Source organism: Podarcis melisellensis (assembly GCF_964234715.1).
Source record: "Podarcis melisellensis genome assembly, chromosome: 6".
NCBI classification, from domain to species: domain Eukaryota; kingdom Metazoa; phylum Chordata; class Lepidosauria; order Squamata; family Lacertidae; genus Podarcis; species Podarcis melisellensis.
Window position 1 is genome coordinate 36,493,897 of NC_138538.1, and position 19,291 is coordinate 36,513,187.

General features: G+C 43.5%; 1 protein-coding gene across 1 annotated transcript in view; it reads left to right on the top strand.

Moving 5' to 3' along the window:
- The window catches only part of INKA2 (inka box actin regulator 2), a 28,426-nt gene extending 9,910 nt beyond the window's left edge, over positions 1–18,516 (top strand). Inside the window, exon 2 of the mRNA XM_081916441.1 lies at positions 16,569–18,516. Within this exon, the coding sequence (XP_081772567.1) occupies positions 16,569–17,615 (1,047 nt within the window). The 3' untranslated portion in view covers positions 17,616–18,516. The remainder of the gene's footprint in view (positions 1–16,568) is intronic.
- Positions 18,517–19,291: the final 775 nt, after the last annotated feature.

The window sequence follows — 19,291 nt, forward strand, 5'->3', positions numbered from 1 at the left end:
CAAATTTAAACATAAAAAAGAAGAAACAAAAAAAGAAATAGGATTTCTGCATCCGAACTAGAACTAGCACATGGTTCTTTTTTTTTTCAAAGTACGCTTTTTGAGGTGCAAACCAAACCCAGCACATATGTATAAGCAGACACAGAGAGACTCACAAATTGTTGCTCTATAGCATGCTGGTGATGGTTCAGAACTTCTGATCTCTAAGCAACCTGTAGAACAGACTTCTTATTCCAGGTGCAAGCTTTTATATAAGCAATTGTTTTACCTGTTTTTATATACTATATGTAACTTTTATATATGTTGTTATATTGTAAATCACTTCAGAGGGTGCCTCACAAGAAGTGATTCATAAACAAAATGAAATAAATATAAACACCATCATAACAACAACATCTCACACCCCTGTGAGGAATTGCTGGTTTAGAGCACAGAGTTATGTACAGGCAATAATTGATTAACGCACGTCTGAATGACATGTGATTGTGCTTGGTGCCGAACCCAGAAGTGACCTGAAAACGTCACTAAACACATCAGTAAAAGGATGGGGTGGAACGGGGGGAAGGGTACTTATATGTGCTCCGCTGATGCACACGGAGGGCTAGGAACAGCTGTCCTATTGAGTGAGACATGCTAAGAGGAAAACAGGCCTTCCGTACCTCAAATGCTGGGCTGTGTTCTTACCACCAACTGTATAAACATGATATGAAACTTAAATGCATCTTGGTACCTGTTCGCTGCCAATGCAAGAATTCTCATGCATAAGAAAGCATGCAGAAACATAGCTCATGATCTAGCCGTGTGCGGATATGAACCTGTAGGCACTTTCCACAAATGTGGTAACTCCAGAAGTGTTGCCACAACCAGAGGAATTGTTCCTGAGCATCTATGCTACTGGGTCACACATTGCGTTTTGCCCACATAATCTCATACCAGTGGCTTTTGGGGAGCAGTGCTCTGGCGTAGCAAACTGCATGTGTACCTAAGCTTACTCCACATTTGCTGTTGCTGTTCTCGAGCAACATAATTACCTGAACAAAGCCTGGTACGTTTAGGTCTGACGTCGTTGCGTTCAGCATCTTTGAGTGTCCCATGAGCAGTCATCGTCTATGCAGATCAGTGGCTGAGAGGCAGCATCTGTTGATACACAGTTTTGCCAACATGTGCTGAGCTGTGTGAAATATTGCTTGTATAAATACACTCTGAATATAAATATGCTGGAACTGGGCTTCCCATCAACTCACAGTCAAAGCCTGGCCAAACGTCTGCATGATCACAGCTACCCTAAAATAAATGTGAACTGAATGAATGGAATACCTTTTCGTGTCCGGGTAGGGGGTTTTCCCATGGAAGCTGATAACCGCTGGTGCACTCAGATTTCTTTCCAGATGGCTTTCATTCAGATCATTTGAATTGCCCAAATACAAGCGCTTGAAAACTTGTGATCCTCTCAGCTGGCACCTTCATTCATTAGAAAGGGCACAGCTAGATCGACAACAGTCCAGTGGATGGACAACCAGTCCATTTTAGTCACTGCACCAGGTTCCCAAAAGTGACTTTCCATTGGCAATCCTGCAGTCTCCCAACTGGATCCTGTATTCCTCCTGGGGCAGGAGGAGGTGCAGACAGAATAACACTGCTGCAGATTAATAGCTGTGCTACTGTTTGCCGCATTCAAAAAAAATCTGGCTCAATGTTTGCTTGGAGATAGACTAACGAGGGAGTGTAGACAACATAAGTTTTTTAAAAAATAAAATTAAAAAAATTTCACAGGCGTATTCACCAGTAATTCTCCCTGCTGCTGTGAGTTTCTTCGGACAGATAGTCTTGCAAAAAATAAAATAAGACCTATCATGTGCGGTTGGATGTGTATTTATTACCAATAGCAGGCAATATGGTGGGGTAGCAACACTCACCTGATCTCCTGACACCTGGGTTGCTGCTGCTTACTGGGAGGGGAGGGGTGATGCAAACACACCGGCAGAGTCAGTCTGGAACTCCTACTGGTGCATTTGCACTGCTCTGACCTCCCAGCTATCTTTCCCCCTCCCCCTTGCTAATAAGCAACAGTGACTGTTGTTTGGAGGTCAGGTGAGCTCCGTTGTCCCACCCAGCCATACGCTGCTATCTATTAGTGCTGGCTTTACGACTATGAGATTTATGGGAGGTTTTGCCCTTGCCACCCATTTTATTATTGCTTGGAATTGTCTCTATCTGTTCTTCTGTAAGTCACCTCAAGGAACCATTAATCATAAACACTTCCTATAAGTATTTTAAAATAATAATAACAAATAAAACCAAAATACTGAAAAGCAGAATAAAAGGGGGGGGAGTAAAAACAGCTACCCAAGCTACTTTCGTTAAGATAGTTTTAAGCATGTTAAGGTTGCAAGCCTATACAGTCATACCTTGAAAGTCAAACAAAATCTGTTCTGGAAGTCCGTTCGACTTCCAAAATGTTCGAAAACCAAAGCGCAGCTTCTGATTGGCTGCAGGAAGCACCTGCAGCCAATCGGAAACCACGGAAGCCCCATCAGACGTTCGGCTTCCAAAAGAATGTTCGAAAACCGGAACAGTCACTTCCAGGTTTCGATCATTCGGGAACCAAAACATTTGAGAACTAGGCTGTTCAATTGCCAAGGTAAGACTGTACTTGCTTACTTGGGAGTCAGTCCCTTTGAACTCTGTGGGGCTTAGTTCTGAGTAGACATGTATAGGATGGCCCAAGGGGAAAATCCAGAATGCTTATATCCCAAAGGCCTTTGGAAGCAACTAGGAGGTTGTGGGGCAGGAGCATTATTTTGAAATGGTGCGATCTGGATCAGGGGCCATACCTCTAAAATGTATATCAAAAGCAGATAAATAAACCGCAGAATAGATTATCTCCAGGTAAACATGTTGTTTATTAAGGACCTAGATTGGAGAGCTAAAAAAGTAATTTTTTCATGCAGTGATATACTTTATTGATGGGTTCACAAAATGACAGGCAATCTGTTATGGGGAAATAACTGTGCTGTTCTTCAATATGATTCCATTCTGCCTATTTTTGCAAGAATTGATCATATAAAGGGGTGGAGGCTGGAGAAAGAGGGCTCTGAAGCAAAGGGCAGGAAGGGGCAACCTGGGACACCTCCCTCCCAAGATGTTTGACCCCACTTCCTGCCATGCCTGATCATTGACCATGCTGGTCATTGGAGTCGGGAGTCCAACAACATCTACAAGCACCTGCTTTCAATTCTGCTGGTTATATTTTTATATTGATTTAGATTGCTTTATGTGCACCACTTAAGGATTCTTTGATTAACTGGAGGATACATTCTTCTAAATAAAAATAATAAAAATGGACATAATAAACATCTGAAGAGCCACAGACCCTCCATCCCTGCCCTAACCCATTGCACTAGTGCCACAATAACATACACTCACATAATATAAGAATCCCATTTGAAACTCACCCGACAGCAGCACCGTGGCAGAGCTGTGTATAGTCAAACATAAAATCCTGCTCATCTAATTTCCGGCTCATAAATTTTGCCATGGATTTAAAATCTCTGAAGGGAATAAATCGCTCTTCAGCCTTACAGATAAAGAAAACAAATGACCAGGAGGGAGCTGGAGACAGTATCTTTCCAATTTCCTGTTTATCAGTTCAACTGAAGTGGCAAAGACCTACATCAGCATAGGCCTGGGGAGACACAGGCACCCATGGATGCATAACCCAGAGCAGCTTTTGCAAATAGTAATCTTTGGTGATTTTGACGCGGCATGAGTGCTGTTAGCCTGCCAGCATCCTCAGACACAGCTGGGCGTTGATATAAATCTACGGGTTCTGAAAAAGATGGTATCACTTACTTGCAAGGAGCCTGCATAAAAAATGATCTTTCAGAGAAAAAAGGCTGTTCATGCAAGGGAAAGGCTTGGAATATGCCACACACATAGTGCTATCTCATGTGTATTCCTTTTACTGAAGGCATATCTCTTCCAGGTAAAGGAAAGGCATGGGAATGCAATTATCATCTTTCTGAACTAGGTCAAGCACTCAGACACAGGTAGCCTCTATCTTGTGCTTATTGCTATTCTTGGTCGCAGGTGTAGGGATAGACAGATCACTCTGTTTCTAATCCAAGTCAGTTCCACAGGTATTCATTCAAAGTGTTCTGCAGCCATTTCCACATCAATCTGTTTCCACCCCACTTCAAACCACACCGAAATAAGAAGTATTTCCCCTTCACAAATAGGCACTGAAAAACCTAAAGTTTTCATGGTTATACATTATCCTAAACTATGCATTTCTTGTACATGATTTTTATATATACTTTTGGTTATGACTTGTAGAAGTCGGTTAGCCTATAACCTGTTGGCCCACCATCTGTTGTTGATACAACACCGCAGAGCAGGAATAAGGTGCAATCTGGACATCAACAGCCTAGGAGTCCCTTCTGAAAATTGTAGCCAAAGACAATGTCATGAATATGCCACGGTCAGCAGGCATTGTCTGTTTAGTACAGAGGCAGAATCAGAGACGGGTATGCCAATGTCTCTAGTTGTAGTGTTAATAAATGCGAAGGAGTGGTCTGGTGGAAGATTAGACGGGAGCAAGTGTGGGTGCTGGAAGTGGTAGGCAGAATCGCAGGATGGAAGTCAACATCACTCTTCTTCCAAACATATCTATGCATGTACTGCAGCTTCAGAGATGGAACAATACATCCCTGCGTTTTGTTATTGTGATTCTCTACGCCCTCCCCATGCCAAGCAAATTTTGAGGGAGGAGAGGAAACACCATGGTACAATTGGAAGTCCTTGCACAGTGCAGGGCTGGCTAGGGCAATCCAGCCCATAGAATTCAGGGACAAAGTAAGGCAAGGGAAGCGGAAGGGAACTTCAGGCCTAGGGATTCAATGTGACCCTCCAAATCACGCTGTCTGGCCCTCAAATCTCTCCCCAGGCCACACACCCTTTACTAACCCTGGTTTGAACCCTCCTTGAAAGTTTTGGCCTGGCTGAAATGTGTCCTTGAACGTCAATAATGCATCTTGCTTCCCTAAACAAAGGATAGAGAGGTTTGTGTAGAAGCTAGCCTTAGTATGTAAAAGTGAAATTTACATGCATTGCTTTGTTCACTTTTATGTCTGGCACCACCCACCAATGTCATGTGGCCCCCCAGAAGGTTGTTGAGAAGGCAATGCGGTCCTCAAGTCTGAAAACCTTTCCTCATCCTTGTTTTAGGATATCTCAAGACCTAAGCACAGCAAAGTAAGCTGTTGCCTCTGCGATGGGCTGTAGATAGCCCAGAATTAGTCGTACCCAGAAGTGACTGTTCACTTGCCATAGGTAAAGCCATTCAAGGTGCCAGCAGTGCCACATCAGAGCCCTTGTGCCAGATCAAATCTACAATTAGAGCGAGGTAATGAAAACATGCAGCTGCAGAAGGCTGTGTGCATGTGTGCGTGTTTAAAATCACCCCTTCTACAAAACATTGGAGAGTGAGGCTTTGTCCTTCTCACCCAGAGTTGTATTTAGCTCAAATTTTGCATCAAAATAAACAGTGATGGAAGGTGTGAGACTGAAAATCCAAGAGCTTGGCAGTGTTCCGCCCACCCCTGCCCTGTACATCACAGTACAACAGAAGAACATTCCTTGTGATGGAGAAAGCGTAGCTCCTTTATTTGTATGCCAGCTGCCGCCTCCTGGCTTCTGTGACACTCACTGGCTTCCATGTAGCAATTTGTATGTACACTTCACATGCTCGAAAAATACACTTCCTGAGGAGAGGCTGTCTGGGTGGCGTTCCAGTAAGATTTAGATGTTAACTCAATTAGCCACCAAGGCAATAGTGTGTAAATGCCGCTATAGTAATGTGCATTATCCTATTGACCTCCCATTACCGTCTCTGCCTCTGCTAGCAGAATTCACAGCTGAAGAGCAATTGGGTTCACAAGTTGACAGCCCAGAGTGGGATCAGTGAGAGGCAATGGCTTCTTTCCTTGTGGATGCAGCCTCACATAACACGCACAAAGACCTTTGCTCTTGAAAACACTTGGATTAATGTCTCTCAGCGAGAAATGGTTTGCTACTCTTCATAAATGTGCCATTGCTTATTTTTATGCTTGGGTGGTGTTAGATTATGAAGCGGCACATCGTAAATGTTTGTTGGACCATCTCTGGAGACCCCCTAGGGATGTTTTTGCCATATAGAGATTTGCTCAGATCACGAGGGGGCAGGGCTTATTCAGAGCACCCAAAACCGTGTCTGGTTTAATTTCAGCTTTTACATTTTTATATGGTTTGCCATTGTTTTATTTCTGTTTTCAGTTGTATTGTATGAATGTTGTGTATGTTATTGGGATTTGCATGGCCAGGGAAGGTTCAGTCCAAGCTCTCAGGCAGAATTCTCAGCCATTGCCCACAACCTGATTCTATAAACTGTATGATCAGTGTTCTTCTACCTTAGGGAGATGTTGGGACTCCCAGCACCCCCAGCTCTCTGTTCTAGACCACCAACCGTGTAAACTTACCTCTTTCTCTCTCACAGTTGACTCTCCTTTATTGGCATCCTGTCTACTAGCAGATAATTCATTCGCCAAATGTGGTCAAATAAGTAGCCAAAACGCCACCATCGGCTCACAAGAGAAACTGATCAGCAGACCCAGGTTTGTAGAAGTAGACCCACCACCCCATACCCAAAATACCTTCAGGAACACCAGCGGGGAGGTTAGGAGACGGTGTCAATGCAGCTTACGAACTAAGCATGCTCAGTTGTATGGAATGCTGAGTGCTTTGGATGGAATGGAAAATTGATGGGGAGAGGAAATCGAATGAAGGATACTGGAAAGGACATGGCTACCTGAAACTCTTAACAGGAGTACTCCACACTACTTTTTATTCATAAAATTCAGATAGCCTTGTGCTGATACTCTTCCTCTTCTGAGGCAACCCTGGAAAGAGAGACAGGGAGGGGAATGCAGTATCAGACTGGAAACCGTGAACAGGAAACCTAGACAAGTCGATAATTGTTGCTTGTTAGCGTATGCTTAGGGGCAATTGTATCAGACATTGTGAAGGGTTGAGAGAGAGTAGCTTTGCATACTTAGTCAGATAAGGTCTGGATAAGGCCAGGAAGAAAGCTGAGTCAGCTACCCTGCCTTCGCCATTCCTCCTTAGGTCATGGAAATGCAGCTTGTAGCTTATCCATGTGGCGCCAACCTTAAACTACCTTTGACTCATATGACTAAAAGGTAAAAGCTCTGGTGGATTACCATGCAGGGAAATGGGATTAGCACCCTTTGGCTAAATTCCCTTTGGTCTGTTACAAAGCTACAGAGAATTACCCAAGGCACACTTAGTCCCAAACAGTTTGAAACTAGTTGTTAGCTCTGAGTCACTCGAGAGACGCACATTAAAGAAATAGCTTTTCTGTTGACACTCCACAAATCATGCAAGATATAACTTCTCAGTGAATCTACGCCAGGGGAAATGTAAAACTGGGACTGCATAGAGCTGCATCGCAATTTTTTAGCTTAATTGTAGGATTAATTTAGGTGAGAGGGGGGAAAGTTCTGACTTTCTAGCACTAGTGCAACCCAGAAGCAACTCATCAGCTTAATCACACATCATAAAGAGGTACCCTTGCTGCAGGGTGAGAGCATCACTGACTTTAACACCTCCGGATATCTGCAGATCTGCACCCAAGAGTGTAAGTGTGCATGTTTGCCTTTTAAAAGGTTTAGAAATTAACTAAAACATATAGTTGCAGCACTTCATCAGTTAGTTCAATAAATCACTTTCAATTGATAAAAATGTGCATCAGGAATCATACTTTTTTATTTTAAAAATGTGTACCATTTTCAATGCATGTAATTCTAAAACCCTAATAGGGTGGTCAGGGACACGGGTGGCACTGTGGGTTAAACCACAGAGCCTAGGACTTGCTGATCAGAAGGTCGGCGGTTCAAATCCGCGCGATGGGGTGAGCTCCCGTTGTTCGTTCCCTGCTCCTGCCAACCTAGCAGTTCGAAAGCACGTCAAAGTGCAAGTAGATAAATAGGTACCGCTCCGGTGGAAAGGTAAACTGCGTTTCCATGTGCTGCTCTGGTTCGCCAGAAGCGGCTTAGTCATGCTGGCTACATGACCTGGAAGCTGTATGCCGGCTCCCTCGGCCAATAAAGCGAGATGAGCGCCGCAACCCCAGAGTCAGTCATGACTGGACCTAATGGTCAGGGGTCCCTTTACCGTTAATAGGGTGGTCATTCCTATTGTATAAAGGCAGTCCTCAATTTGTAGGGCTGTCTGGTCCAATTCTGGTCTGGAGCCAAATTAATCATAGATTAATCAAAGATTGCCTGATTTAAATGCAACTACAAGCTATAGCTATAACAATCCAGGAAGCGAGAGGGAATCCAAACACATGGGGGGAAGGAGGATGTGAGTGGGTCCATAGCATAGTCACGACGGTCAAAGCATAGTTTGTCCATGACATCTAGAATGAACCCGAGTGGTGGACTAAGCTAATAGATGATGAATGGGTCAGAGTTGAGAACACCCAGCTTCAAGTCTGATGTCCATGTTTTTGTTGATACTGCATTTGCACTTACAACACACCAAACCTGTGCAGAGAGTTGGTAGGCTCATCATCAAGGTGGTCCTCAGACATATTTCTCTTCATTTTTTCGTTTCAAAGGGGCTGACGCAGTGGATTGTCCATTTTGTTTTCTTAATTTTAGTCTTCTACTAGCAAATTCCAATATACATGCTTCTTCACTGGAAGATTTGCTTGAATGCAGCACCTGCATCAATTACTTTATCCATGCAGCAGCACCACCCCGCCACTGCCAAGAAACATCGCCCCCATGGAATTGATGTCATTTCTGTAAAATCCTTTTGTGCTGATTATAGCATCCTTTTCGAATAATCCAAATATTGTTTGTTGAGGGTTCTGTTTCCTCCCCCTCTTTATTAAAAGCTGCCATGGCAATCCCCCTTTTCCTGTTCCCAGGGTTTCACTTAACAATAACTTCCTCTCACAACACCTCTTTCATCCAGGGGCTGGACATCTGTCTTCCTTCCAATTATGAGAAGCTTCTTCTGGCTTCTAGTTCAGCTGGGCCGTGTTATCCCTCTTTTCCTCCATCTGTACCAAAATATTACCACGGTCCCGGGCAGCACAGATGTAGTAACAAGCTGGAAACAAAAACAAATTTGTCTCAAGGGGATCGGCTGACACTGAATTCCAGGGAAGCATTGCAAACGCTGGCTCTCTTACAAAAACAAATAGATCGGCAGAGAGATAAGACACCCAAGTGTTTCAAATGAGGTTCTCTTTTATGCTCATTTCCAAAGACTTGAAGTGGTTGGTTAAGGTGGGAAAAGACAATTGAAATGGACCAAGATATTAACCTTAGTTGTGCTTATGTCTTCAGAAAGGACATGTTTTGTTTTGTTTAAATAAATATTACATTGAGATTAATATAGGCCCACCTGATTCTGGAGGCATTGGATAGTATCTGCATATTCAAGTGCAAGCTTTGCCGGGGTAACCAACCTAGTGTCCTCCAGATGTTGTTTGACTTCAACACCCATCAGCCCCAGCAAGTATGGCTGATCTTCATGGATGATGGGAGCTGTCCAACAACATCTGAAGGACACTGTATTGGCTACCTCTGCCATCTAATTCCACTATGACATCCTCTTGAGCTCTTCTCTTTTTATTTCCTTTGCATCTCCTACCATTCCCATTTCTTCTGAAGTTAGATTGCACAAAGCAGAATTCATTGCTACAGTCGTGCAAAAACACAATTGCTTAGGCTACAGTCTATTTGATTTGTAAGTACACATAGCATAAAATTCATGGAGTTAATTTGCAAAGCAGTTCTGATACAGCCATTTATCGTGAGAACCTCAAAACCAGAGCCTGAATTCATCTCAGCCTATAACTTGTTTATACAGTTGTAAGGTGAATCAAAAGTTGAAGCAGTAAACATTTACAAGACTACTGAGTGCTGCCAAGCAAACAAAAAAAAACTTATGGTAAGCTATTTAAAAAAAAAAAAGGTTAGCATATTTGTGTGCCTTTTCTCTGGTTTTTAGCTGAAAGTAAACCAAAATCAATAGAGCTAACAACAGGTAAGAAAAATGTTTTGGGGTTTTTTTGTCAGCTGACGAACAACTTTTAAGTAGAAACTACTTTCTTCCTATATACACAAATATCTAAGTCCATTGCCATTCTGCAGTTTGTGTAGCCTCAGAATGGGCCAGGACTCGCCTAAAACTAGCATAGACCTTAGAAGTATAGAACTGAATATTCTGCGTCTTTGCTTTCATAACTTTGTTTTGTTCCTGCAAAAGATATTTAGCTAGCATATGGAGTATAGGGTTCTTACATTTCCCATGTGTAAGATTATCAGAGCAAGTAGCACAGGAAAATTCCTTTAGTTAAGTAAATCCGTTAAATTTTTCAGGAGATGCCACTCTATATACCTGTCAGTTGGCTTGATGGGAGGTTTATCTTCAGGGCACTTTATGTAACTATTGTGTCTGATTATATAAAGCTCACCTAAATAAAAAATGCCAGCTCTTCAATTAATTATGACCTTTGCATTCAGGCCTGGGCTGCAGAAGTTGGTGGTGAGAACAACACAAGTATGGATTCTTCTCTTCTCTGCCTTAAGATGACCACTAAGATGTTGTCGAAGAAACAGTCCCAGGGCTTTCAGTTTCTGTCTGCAGTCTGTCTTTGGATCTCACTGTCAGGCTGTGCAATAGGGTCAGATCAGGGTGGCAAGGGGCAAAACAAGATAGCAAAAAGGCCATGGACTGTTTCTAACGTCCAAATCCCAACTCTCAAACAATAAACAACACTTGGACTCAATCTTCTCAAGGCTGCATTCACACTGCGCACAGGCTTCCCAAAGGCATTTGGTTGGTCTCTGTGATAACAGGTTGCGTGTCAAGGACCCCCAAGACCCCTGAATAAAAACACGGTTCACACATCATTTTTGTTTTGGGTTTTGACATAATTTTGGCCACAACTTTATTGAATTACAGTATGTGAGTGGCTGCTTAGGCATTGGTTAGCGACTATCTGTTCCCACTTGGAGGTAGGAACAGAACTGACAACCACACCGGTGCGGAAATCAGTAAGGGTAAACAATTTTGGGGAGAGAATAAAGCTGGGTGCCAGGCTCACACCTCTCCCCAAATGTTCTCTGGGGCTCTTGCGTGGCCCTAGCCCTTTGTCAGAGATACAGACAAAAGCATGGCAAGCCTCTGGATTCCTTTAACGGAATTCCCTTGCAGCAGCAGCATTGAAGGGGCAGGCACAGCCAACCTCATCCCCTGCACCAACCAAAAAATAAACCAATGCCTAACTGCAACTTACAAGTTGTGACGATTTGCTACACAGTAGGCAAGAGGGATGTGGGTGGCGCTGTGGGTTAAACCACAGAGCTTAGGGCTTGCTGATAAGAAGGTTGGCGGTTCGAATCCCCACAACGGGGTGAGTTCCCGTTGTTTGGTCCCAGCTCCTGCCAACCTAGCAGTTCGAAAGTACGTCAAAGTAGATAAATAGGTACCGCTCTGGCAGGAAGGTAAATGGCATTTCCGTGCGCTGCTCTGGTTCGCCAGAAGCGGCTTAGTCCTGCTGGCCACATGACACGGAAGTTGTACACCGGCTCCCTTGGCCATTAAAGCAAGATGAGCGCTGCAACCCCAGAGTCGGCTACGACTGGACCTAATGGTCAGGGGTCCCTTTACCTTTAGGCAAAACTCAAATGGCACCAGCCAATCAGTCAAATGGTAAAATTTCTACCAGGCCTCCTCCAAAGCAAACGACCGCATGACAGGCAGAGCAAGGTCAGCGCAAACAAACCCTAAATAAAGGGAGGGAGGGTGGGCAATCCGATGTGCACAGCGAAAAGAAGAAGCACAACGCTGCGCACAGGGACCTATATAGCACCCCCATCAATCAAATAAAATTGCAACCATCAATTTTCCCCAGCAACATTGGGGGTGCCCAGTCAAATTTGCGGCCATCCAAACTAACCCGCCCAGCAACAAGGGATGTCATGGTTGCTCCCATCACAACACATGCTCTCCATGAAGGAGAACCCGCTTTGTTGGACTAGATGGCCCACTGGCCTGATCCAGCAGGCTCTTCTGAACTTATTAGGGTTTTTGTTTCAAAAAATCCACACACTGATGTTGGAATGTGGGGAACTGAACTTAAGATGGGGGGAAATGAGAAACGGAAAGAAGCTGAAGTGGACAGATTTGCAAATAAGCAGTGAGAAGAGCGAGGAAAAGGAGCAGTAACTTCCACATTCCTTGGGCTTTATGAGATGGTGAGAAGCAGGGAGGATTGTGGCGAAGAGATGAGCCTCCAAATCCTGGTCCTAAATGTCTCATCTTAACAGCTGGAAGCAATTACTCCTGGAGTCAGCTAGTTAAAAGTGCATAACAATGAATAAGACATGTTTAGGGATCCGTTGTTAATTAGCCATTATTTTGAGTTCCCTTGCAGCTTTAACTGAGATGCTTTATCTCACTTCACAGCACACCCTGCCTCAAAATGGCACACAGAATCTCTAGTGCTTTAAGACATTTTGCTGTGGGATGCCTTATGTAACAAGCCTTGCATAACTTCTGCTAAAAGCACCTCCAGCAGCATCAGGCTCGATCTCTGAGGATTTATGCCAAAATGCAAGTGAAGTTTGAAGTTATTTTTTAAATAAAAAATAAATAAATAAATCATAATATCAGAGTGGAACTATAAAGCTGGCATCTGTCTGTCTCGGGAGACAATAAAGGATTGTGCCTTTGGGGGGGGGGTGAAGTCAAACTGTTGGAAGGTTATAGCACCTGCTGTGGCTGTAGAGACCGATACAGGAGAGACATGTTTTGTTGCAGCTGGGGCAGATGTAGGCATCCAGTTGTCCTGCTGCAGGTGCACCATGTCATGTCTTCTTTCTGAACATCCTTAGCACAGTTACCCAAAACCTATGCACTTCGTTTGGAAGGGTATGTGTGTAAATATTTGCAAAACTGAGTGCCCCCTTTTGGCACTGCTAGATCCAGTCTAGCGCGCGCACACACACACACACACACACACTGTGCCCCCCCTAGAAAAATAGGTGCTGGTACTCCCCATGAAGTTGTTATAGTAAGTACCACACTTTTTAACAATGAAAAACAGGTGCCGGTACTGCATACCCTAGAGAACCCCCTGGAAAAAAACACTGTGTGTGTGTATCCATCTCAGTGCCCATAAAAGAAAATCAAATAGTTCTTGGACAAGTTTGGATTTGATATCCCGTTCTTTCTACTGAGCCCAGTCAGTCATCAGTCATGCTCATAACCATTTGACGTGATTGACAATGGTTGCCCAAGACCTCCAATGAAAGGCCTTGTTCCCAGCCTGGTTATTTAAGATATTTTAGCTGAATGGGGTAGAAGTAAAATTTGGGTATATATTCTGCCACTGGAATTTGGAAAAAAATTGAAAGGAGAGAAATGTTTCCTGGCTAGGAATTAAGCTCAGGCCATAGTAGGGAGAGTGCCAAATCTGGACCATTGGACTCAACCCTTATGCTCCTTTGTTATCATCTCCCTCTCTTGAGACAGACGCTGGGAATGAGCGCGCCTGAAATATTAATAATTCCTAATAGGTCCTTGTCACATGAGGCGTGCTTTGTGACGATACCCCTCCTTCCTCCCCCCTCCAAAAAACGGGGGAGTTAATTGAATCAATGAAGTGAACAGCACAGCCATCCAGCATATGCCGGCTTCCCCTGTCAGCCCCAGTCATTACTGCAGGACCCATTGTCACTCCTCGTTGCTTGATTACACCACTTGGCCTGCGAGGGGATTTGATGGGAAGTGTCCAATGAGGGGCCAAGCTGTTTCCAAAGTCAGCTTTGCAAAGCCCCAGATAAAAGGGGGCTTCCCTTAATAAGGCAGGAAAAGGTTAGGACGAGAGGCATTACAGCAAATCTGGAAAGAGGTAAGGTGATAGTTTTCTCTGAGGCTTAGAGAACAGATGGGCTCCCAGGAGGTTCTGCATGTGGGTAACAGAAGAGCTGTTTCTTTTCTAGGAACACGCTTATCACTTGTGTAAAAAGTCGGCAGAGCTTTTTGCAGCTTTGGCTACGAGCTAGCCAAGAAGGAGAAGGCTTTTAAAATTTAATCAGAAGTTAGGAGAAGCATCCTCTCAACCTGGCAGCTCCTTGCTTTGATATGCTGGCAGGCAGCTGGGTTTCTTGCTTCTTCTTCAGCTGCCTCTCTAGGTCCAGTTTTGAGCCTTAGTTATTGGAGAGGCGCTTGCATGCTTCTGGGTGCGTTTAGCGGTTTCAGCACGGTACGAGCCTCTCTGATCCTGACGAGATCTTGCATTCTCTGCTCCCAGGGAAACAGCTGAACTGGCAGGCAGCAGAGCTAATGTAGTGAAATGATGGCAGATAATGCCTGGCAATGGAGCTGCCAGCCTTGCGCATGGGTGTTGAAGGGGCAGCTGCAGAGCAAGAGAGCCCCCCCCCCAAAAAAACCCCACTTAAAGAGAATGCAGTGAGTTTTTGAACAACGCATGGTGATAACAGACATGTAGTTGCAGGCTTAGCCGTGAAACAGATTGAAAAGCAAAGACTTCCAGCTTCTCTCCTGCAGCTCTGTGCAAGAGAGAAAAAGAGGGTATAGTGCCAGGCAGCTGTTAGGAAGTATGGCCCGTTTGTTTTATGATGCCGCGTTGGGAATCAGATCTGGTTCCTCTGTAAGGGAAAGCGTGCAGTGAAAGGGCAGAGTGGAGAATTTAGAAGCTGCAGAAAATAGCCGGCATGTCTAGCATGGCAGGAAGGTAGCAAGAAATCCGTGCTAATGATAGGTCTAGTCTGGAAGCAACCCAGGAGAGGGCGGGGGGAACCCACCACCACCCTCTTTTTCTTGTTTCAGTTTATAAACTTGTGTGTGTATTTAAAGCAATAATCCCCTTTACTGATGATCGTAATAATCACTGTCATTGATAATATATTTTTGTCATTTCTTAGCCAGAAGTATATGAAGCTATGACTTGCGTTTCTGCAAACAGCAGATAAGGTGGTAAGTCTATATCTGGACTGCACCATTTCACATTTAAGGTACAGGCTAAGATCACTGAATGTTCTTCCATACAAAAACATTCCCTTCAGATGCAGAACTTTGCACATCATGACATCTTCCTCCTGACATACTAGCCGCCTTTGTGCATAGAATTTTTTGTATGGAGTATATAATCATGTGAGCCCCTGCCCACAGTTTGAAATGGTACTGCCCATAGCCAGATTTGCCACTTCATCTGCTGTTTGTAAGAACTAGGCCACTTTCTCAGGGTAATAGGGTTAATTTTTTATAAGGAATCTTGATGCTTGATTGCATGCATGATATGAAAAAAAGTTTTTAAAAAAACAACAACCCTGAATTTATATCCTTCACTTCTTCCGAAAGGAGCCTGGGGCAGCATAGAAAAATAGAAAACGAAAGATCACAGTTCTGCAAAAAAATTATGGGCATACAGTACCTCTGTGGAAGACTATGTGCTACTTACTCAGTATCTGGGAATTGCCCAGGGAGCTGACTTGTAATACTGAAGTAGTTTGTTGTGCACACTGAAGAAGAATGAAACTGATGAAATTCAATCAAATGCTGGTTGGCTGAAACATAGGAGATTAGATAGATAGATGATAGATAGATAGATAGATAGATAGATAGATAGATAGATAGATAGATGATAGATAGATAGATGATAGATAGATAGATGATAGATAGATAGATAGATAGATAGATAGATAGATAGATGATAGATAGATAGATAGATAGATAGATAGATGATAGATAGATAGATAGATAGATATAGATAGATGATAGATGATAGATAGATAGATAGATGATAGATAGATGATAGATAGATAGATAGATAGATGATAGATAGATAGATAGATAGATAGATAGATAGATAGATAGATAGATAGATATAGATGATAGATAGATGATACATAGAGATATAGATGATAGATAGATAGATAGATAGATAGATAGATAGAGATAGATAGATAGAGAGATAGATAGATAGATAGATAGATGATAGATAGATAGATAGATGATAGATAGATAGATGATAGAGATGATAGATGATAGATAGATAGATAGATAGATAGATAGATAGATAGATAGATAGATGATAGATAGATGATAGACAGATAGACCGATAGATAGATGATAGATGATAGATAGATAGATAGATAGATGATAGATAGATTAGATAGATAGATAGATAGATAGATAGATGATAGATAGAATAAAAACTGTACCAACGACCAGATCAGATTATACAGCTTTCAAATTCTTTGCAGTTCTGTATCCTGCTGAAAACATAGAAAGAATCCAGCCTAGTAATGCATGATATTTATAGATCTCTATATAAGGCCAGACGAGTGGAAGAGAACAGAGTTCACTTCTCTTTCTCTGTTGTCTCAGTGAGACCTGCTGTTGTCATTTGGCTTCTTCTGCACTAATCTGAAATCCTCTTTTTCTCCCCCCTCTCCTAACAGCTTTCCATGAAGGAGGTTGGAGACGGGCTACATGAACAGATGAACTGCATGATGGGTGCTCTGCAGGAGCTGAAACTCCTCCAGGTCCAGACAGCTTTGGAACAGCTGGAGATCTCAAGCAATCCAAGCCAGGTTCCAGGAATCGGCCAGCACCAATATTGTCAAAACAATAAGGAAGCACCAAGAGGAAGGTGTGAAGCCAGCAGACAGGGCGAGAAGCTGCTGGAAAGAAGCTACTTGCAGGACTGCAGTTCCTCAGCCTTTTCGTGCTCTACTCAGGGGTCACAATCCGCCAGCCCGCTTCACCGCATCACTTTGCCAGACAGTAGCCATGGATACATGACTTCTTCCCTTAACAGCATAAGCAGTGAGGACTTTTATCATGCAAGTGGACATTCATCAACAGTGAGCACGGCAGAGTACCATTCTCCGAGGACGTTTGAGTCGTCCAGTGAGCACATGACAAGAAGCTGGTTTTCCCAAGACACAAACAGCTGGTCCGAGAGTAGATCGGGGTGCAGGGAATGTCAGTTCTCCGATGAGACCAACGACTGGACTTCCTCGCTGATGTCTCAGAGCAGGAATCGACAGCCTCTCATCTTGGGCGACAACATCTTTGCTGATTTGGTTGGAAACTGGTTGGATTTGCCTGAGATAGACAAAAAGGTGGAGAAGAACGAGTCAACCCTGTCAAGCAGCAGGTCCCAGGAGTTTTGCAGGAAGTTCTCCCTCACGGCCAATATCTTTAAGAAGTTCTTAAGGAGCGTCCGGCCAGATCGAGACAGGTTGCTGAAGGAGAAGCCTTGCTGGCTGCCGACAGAAGATAAAGAGGCCGAAATCTTAAAGAGGCCCAAAAAGGCAAGCAAACAGAAGGGGACCTTTTACTTCCCGGTCCATGGGAACCTAGCAAACTCACACGACAAAGCAGAAAGGTGCCAAAAGAAGGAAACAGGCAAGGCCAAGGCCAAACATTGCACCAAGAAGATCCACAACACAATAGAACACACTCAGTCAGGGTTTGATTTTAACACAGCTGTATGGGTCTGAACTTGTTATCTCCTTTGCCTCCACTGTTCTGCCCCAATCAGGAGATAAAACAGCGAGAAAGGTGGAAGAAAAAGAGATCTGGCATGCATGGACTGGGGTGAGGAAAGGGAGAAGGAGTTGATCTCCATACATTGACACAAATCACTTCCCAACTAACATCTATTGGATAAAGGGAGTCAGTTTGTATTCAGAGACTCCCCACACTAATGCTTAAGAGAATCTTTCACAGTTTGGGGAAGAAGGGAGGCACAGCAGCGTCTTAATTAGCTGTTCCTCTAGACTCCCACTTTCATAGGCTTCAAGGTTGCCAAACATTTTCAGTTCATCTCTGATTCAGGTAGCAAGAGAATGTTACGTCTCAGTATGTGTGTGTGTGCAAGCTGGTGTGTGTGTGTGTGTGTGTGTTTACAATTTAACTTTGCTTTTTTCCTGTGTGCACTAAATCCTGGATCACACTCCAGGCAAATGAATAAGCACTTGATAATTAAATTAAGAGTGAGGGTTGGATTTGTAAGAAGAAGAGAGGCTGTGGGAAATGATTTGAGTGAAGTTTGTACAACCACATTGCGTTTGACTGTTCTTTTTCTAAAGCGTTTTTTCTGGCTCACCCCTCATAATCTGTACTGTACTAGAATGTGTCTAAGGAGTGCTATGTAGTGAGTAGCCAACTCATCGTTGCAACTTTAGGGTTACCAAACACGCTTCACCTCTTCATTTTGCCCTCAAAGCCTTAAACTATGATGCCACACTGAGGTCCCAAGTTGCAATAGACCTTTCCTTGACTTTATTGTTTCATTTTGCATTTCTTATTCTGTACAAGTTTAGTCTTGTGGGAAATTAGTTCTCCAGCGGTCAGCTCTCCCAAGAGTTTGTTATTAATAAAGCGATGTTCCTCTCTCCACGTATGGCTTGGTGGGGCTGTTTGTGCATTGTGAGAAACTTGTGGGAAAATTCTCATTATGCCTCGGTTATGTAGGCGGAGAAGTCGCATGTCACATGTCTCTGATGGCAGGAAGTTGAGGGTTCAGAAAGAAAACTGAAAAAGTGACCATGGGTGGTAAGTCTGTGGTGATGGTTTCACTGGTTGTTGGGACTGGCCCTGAATTCCCAAACTCCACTGCTTAACACTTGGCCGATCTTCTTGGGCCCTGCATTCCCCATCTGTAAAATGAAGAGCGGATGACTTAAACAGAACGCAGGTTTGTGACACTTGAGGAAAAAAGAATGAAGGCATAACACCCTGGGAAGCTGAATGGGTGTGCCAAAGTTTCTTTTCTTTCTAAGATTATAATAGGAGTCAGTTTGACTCAGACAACCTGGAAGTTTGTGGCAGAACTTACACCTACATTTTGAGTTGTTCTAATCTTGATTTTATTTTAACCAAACAGTACTATGCAGTTAATGTACTCCTTTCAACTTTGCTAAGCAATGAGAGGGCCAGAAACGTGTTTTGTTTTTTTAAAAAATATGTCAGTGCTGTCTTATAAAATTATGTTCCTGTTTCAGTTCCACTAAGACAAACAGTCAAGTTGGAAGAGCCACCAGGATACTATATCTGAGAGCCCCCCCCCCCCCGTGCTTACAAATGAATTAAACATAGGCACAAGGCAAGCACTATTTTTTGCCCTTACAAGGAATCAAAAGCTGGTGAAGGATCTACTATGGGCACACAGGCA